Below are 3,948 nucleotides of genomic sequence, written 5' to 3'. Positions count from 1 at the left end.
GAGAGAGAGAGAGAGAGAGAGAGAGAGAGAGAGAGAGAGAGAGAGAACTTTAGATATACTTTACCATCCCCTGGAATGATGCGGAGGGTAACCGTGTTTCCAGCTTCCTTGATTAAGTTGACAATATCTGAGTGGGATTTGTTGGTGATGGCACATCCATTCACGGCCAAGATCCGGTCTCCTACTTTCAGTTTGCCACAGCGGTCAGCAGGACTCCCCTCAATTATCCGACCTATTTTGTGGGGCATGGCCACACATGCATTTCCTGCTTTTGTAGTGAGTTTTTAATTTTTAAAAAATTATGTGGGGACACAGTGAAGGGAAGAGGAGAAAAAGGATTGAAAAGGGAAAGAGAAGGTTAAGGGTTAATTAATTAAAGCATTAAGCAAATGTTATTAAAGGAAAGTTTTGCACTGATGGGTCAAAACATTGGCAATCCCACGGCATGGAGAGCAAGCACAACCATGCTAATGCTGCCACTTACTTCAAGTCCTCTGGCTATTGATGGAGAGGGGGCAGACTCCCCTTCCTCCTTAATTTGATTACCAACTGTAGAATAACTAGCAATTACTTAAATACTTGACAGTCCAAAACTACTAGGCCACTGGCTCATTTATGGACTACGAATGTGAGTGAGTTGCAGATGAATTTCCTCACCCTCTGTGTGTTACTGTCATGTCTCCCCCCTCCACTTTGGTCAGATGCTGTCCAAGATTCTGCCAATGTTTTGTTCTTTCTCCATTTAGAAAGATCATCCCTCTGTGCCTAACATGAAACCAGCACCACAGAGATGCACTCTGAAAATGCCATGTGGGTTAAGAGGCAGAAATTCTGTCTTGAAGGTAGCATTAGGCAAGACACCAAGGGCCATCCTACCATCCCTGACTTTGGGGGGACTTCTCACAAATGACCTCTGTTCACTCATCTCACCTTTTAGGGAAGGCTCCATTTGGTTAAATATCTGTAAACATTTTCTCTTTCCCCATCCAAAGGGGAATCAAAAATATCATCCAACTTCAAGGCATTCATAAAGAGTAATATTTGTATGGCCTCAATGCTGGGCTGACCCTCTTCCAACAGTCTGCAATCAAAGGTTTCTGACTTTCTCAGAGATTGTCTAACAGTCTGCAATCAAAGGTTTCTGACTTTCTCAAAGATTGTCTATCTTTTTTTCAGTAAAAGAGGAAATGCATATTTTAAGTATGAGCCTTATTTTGCATTGGGAAAGGCTTTCCAGTTAAACATAGTCAACTGATTCAATGATAATCTGAGATATGGGAAAGATCTTAATTTAGAAAGGCCAAGGTATGACCTATATCTTGCCAATGAACTTAAGATAATTCTGGGGGAGACAGTGAGGTTGATGACTTTGTACAACTCTGCCTCATTTAAATCTAAATCGTGCACAAGTCAAGACGTCACCCTCGTGCTGTCCCTGGTCCTCTTTGAAAATGAAGGATGAACAGGAACCAATTGATTCAGAGGTGAAATCATAGATGTGGGGCAGAAAATATTATGAGAATGGAAGCTTCTTAAGGGCATGGATTTTCTTGAATTTGTCTTTGCAGCCCCAGTCATTAGTGGCCTGGAACTCAGAAAGTAGTTAATAAATGCCTAAGTAATGGTGAATAAAAAAATTGAGTATAGCTGTACTACATGGTTTTTCAAGGAGGATTTGCCTAGCCGTGTTTAAGGAACTTATTTTACTAGTACCTTTAAAGATATTCCATCCATCGAGCCCTTCTTCTATAAAATGTGGAAAAGGTTATTAAAAGAACAGTAAGGTCAAGTGAACAGATATCCCTAGGGTCTATCACAATGACCGGCCCATAGTAGGTGCTTGTCGGCTGACTATTGTCATCATAATGGAAATGAATGGATATGTGTAAAGATACATTCAAAAATCTTTGAATGTCAGCAAGAGCAACCTGTGTTCATGTCATGTGATGGAAAAACACCAGAATCACACTGTCCACCAGAAACAGACGAGTAGCACCCCCTTCCTTCCCGACTCAAAGTCAAGGTCTGGAAGTTCTAAAGATTATCCATGTGAGAAAACTTTAAACCAGCAAGATAAGGGGGATGCTGGGTATGGTGAGCATGGCACAGCTGAAGGCAAGCTTCTCATGCAAAGCATTAGGGAAAGTTTGATTTACTCATTTCAATAGTCACAGGAGAAGAGTGGTCAATGCACATCAGTGAAAAAATTCGGTAGTCATAATAGAACATGTTCCCTGCTTGGCAGCCTCTAGACATGGCCTCTTACTTTCTTCTGCCTCTAAGGCAGATAGAAATGCTTTAGAATCCTGAGACCTTTGTGGTACACGTGGGGTAAAAAAACATTATGGGCAAGACTTTCTAGGAGAAAGTCAACCAAGGCATGGTTCCCAACTTGGGCTCATTTGGTGTGTTTGCTTCTGCAAGATGGAACCTAAAAGGAGTTTTAGGAGAAAATCCTGAGAAAGGGCTGCTCCTCTTCCCAACCCAGCAAAGCACCCCAACTCTGACTAGGGGTTCTGAGACACTCAAGGATTTCCTCCCTGGCACAACTTCTACATCATATCATAATGATAATCACATCAATATCATCATGAGGAATTGGAATTGACATTTCGGTAGCGTATTCCGGTTGGCAAAGTGCTGCGTACATTATCGTAGCAGACAAGTGACTCTCACTGTCCACCCCAGACAGGAGCCACATGGCTTCCCCTTGCTCCTTCACACGTGGTTCTGTGTCCCACTCTCCCCATCACCAAACAAAATAAGCAAGAAAAGAGCTGAAGGGGAGAGAGATACTGTCATACTGATGTGAACTTTGTGTATGACTGGCTGATTCACATCTACTCTCCCCCACCACCCATGGACTTGACCATGGTATTACATACTTATGGGCTCCATCCGGTTTTTTTTTAATGCCATAGAGCATTCCATTGCCAGATTAATTTAGGCAATGGTGATTCTGAGACCTTGAATGTACTGTTTAAGTAGGAAGAATCTGAACAATAAAAAATCTACTGTGAGTTCAAGGTGTTTATCCATAATATTGCATATTAGTGCTTTTAAAGAAGTTAACCAAGTATGTTTGTAACACTGTACTCATTAGAGCAAACACATGTATGTACCTTGCTGACTCATCTGCTTAACATGAGTTAAAAAAAATGTACAATGAGGAAACAGTGTGCCGAAGGTGAGAAGGGTTGATTTGTTATGCTACCAAGGAAATGCTTAATTGGGTCAGGATGCCAAAAGGCAGTAAGGGGCAACCTTGTAACCCAGCACATAGGGCTGGTACAATCTTTCCTCATTGCAGTCATCAGACACTGTGGGTTGATGAGAGAGTCTAGTTTGTGGATAATCGACAACCAGTATCAAATTATAGGCAGTCTTTTTCCTACCCTGCACATGGAACATCTCAGCTTCTCTGTTCCACCTTCATTACTCCCTCCCCCCAGTCCTAATCAAGGTAGAAGCTCAGGAAACAAAGAAATTGAGCTGGAAGAAACATTATCGGGAACAAAATATTGGCAGTCCTAGGCTTATAGAAAGTTTGGGTTCCAAAAGTCATTTGGAAGTCAACTGTTCAGCACTCCAAACACCTTTTCCAATTGAAACACTGTCTTTAAGGTTGCTAAGTCTACCAAAAATTTACCCTATTTAATTCATAATATTCCTTTTTTTTTTAAATGACCGAGAGGGAAGTTCTAGTGGAGAAACGATCCTCACCGATGCATACATGTAGCTCATTTGTAAGTTAGAGTTTTAAAGCAAAGCCTGGGGTAATGAGATACTAATTTGCGGGGGGCGTTAGGGGGGTTCCCCATGGATGCAAATGGCCATGGTTATTACTCGATACACAAGCTAAGGAAACAAAGGGGCGCCCCCACACAAAAGGCTATAACCAACACACACTCCCTATACACACCTCAGAGCAAACACACCTACAAATCT

At 41.8% G+C, this 3,948-nt stretch overlaps 1 protein-coding gene across 6 annotated transcripts in view; it reads right to left on the bottom strand.

The window, feature by feature from the left end:
• Positions 1-3,948, bottom strand: part of MAGI1 (membrane associated guanylate kinase, WW and PDZ domain containing 1) — a 740,901-nt gene that overhangs the window by 23,275 nt on the left and 713,678 nt on the right. For 3 of the 6 annotated variants that reach the window (XM_069084167.1, XM_069084169.1, XM_069084172.1), the window contains one exon: positions 65-268. The exons of 2 other annotated variants lie outside the window; for them this stretch is intronic. In XM_069084167.1, the coding sequence (XP_068940268.1) occupies positions 65-268 (204 nt within the window). The remainder of the gene's footprint in view (positions 1-64; positions 269-3,948) is intronic. One more of the 6 variants, XM_069084168.1, reaches the window with a different exon arrangement.

The sequence above is a fragment of the Petaurus breviceps genome, unplaced genomic scaffold (assembly GCF_028583685.1).
Source record: "Petaurus breviceps papuanus isolate PSGF00001 unplaced genomic scaffold, PetGlider_PUasm1.0 174, whole genome shotgun sequence".
NCBI classification, from domain to species: domain Eukaryota; kingdom Metazoa; phylum Chordata; class Mammalia; order Diprotodontia; family Petauridae; genus Petaurus; species Petaurus breviceps.
This window is presented reverse-complemented; position numbering and strand designations above follow the sequence as displayed.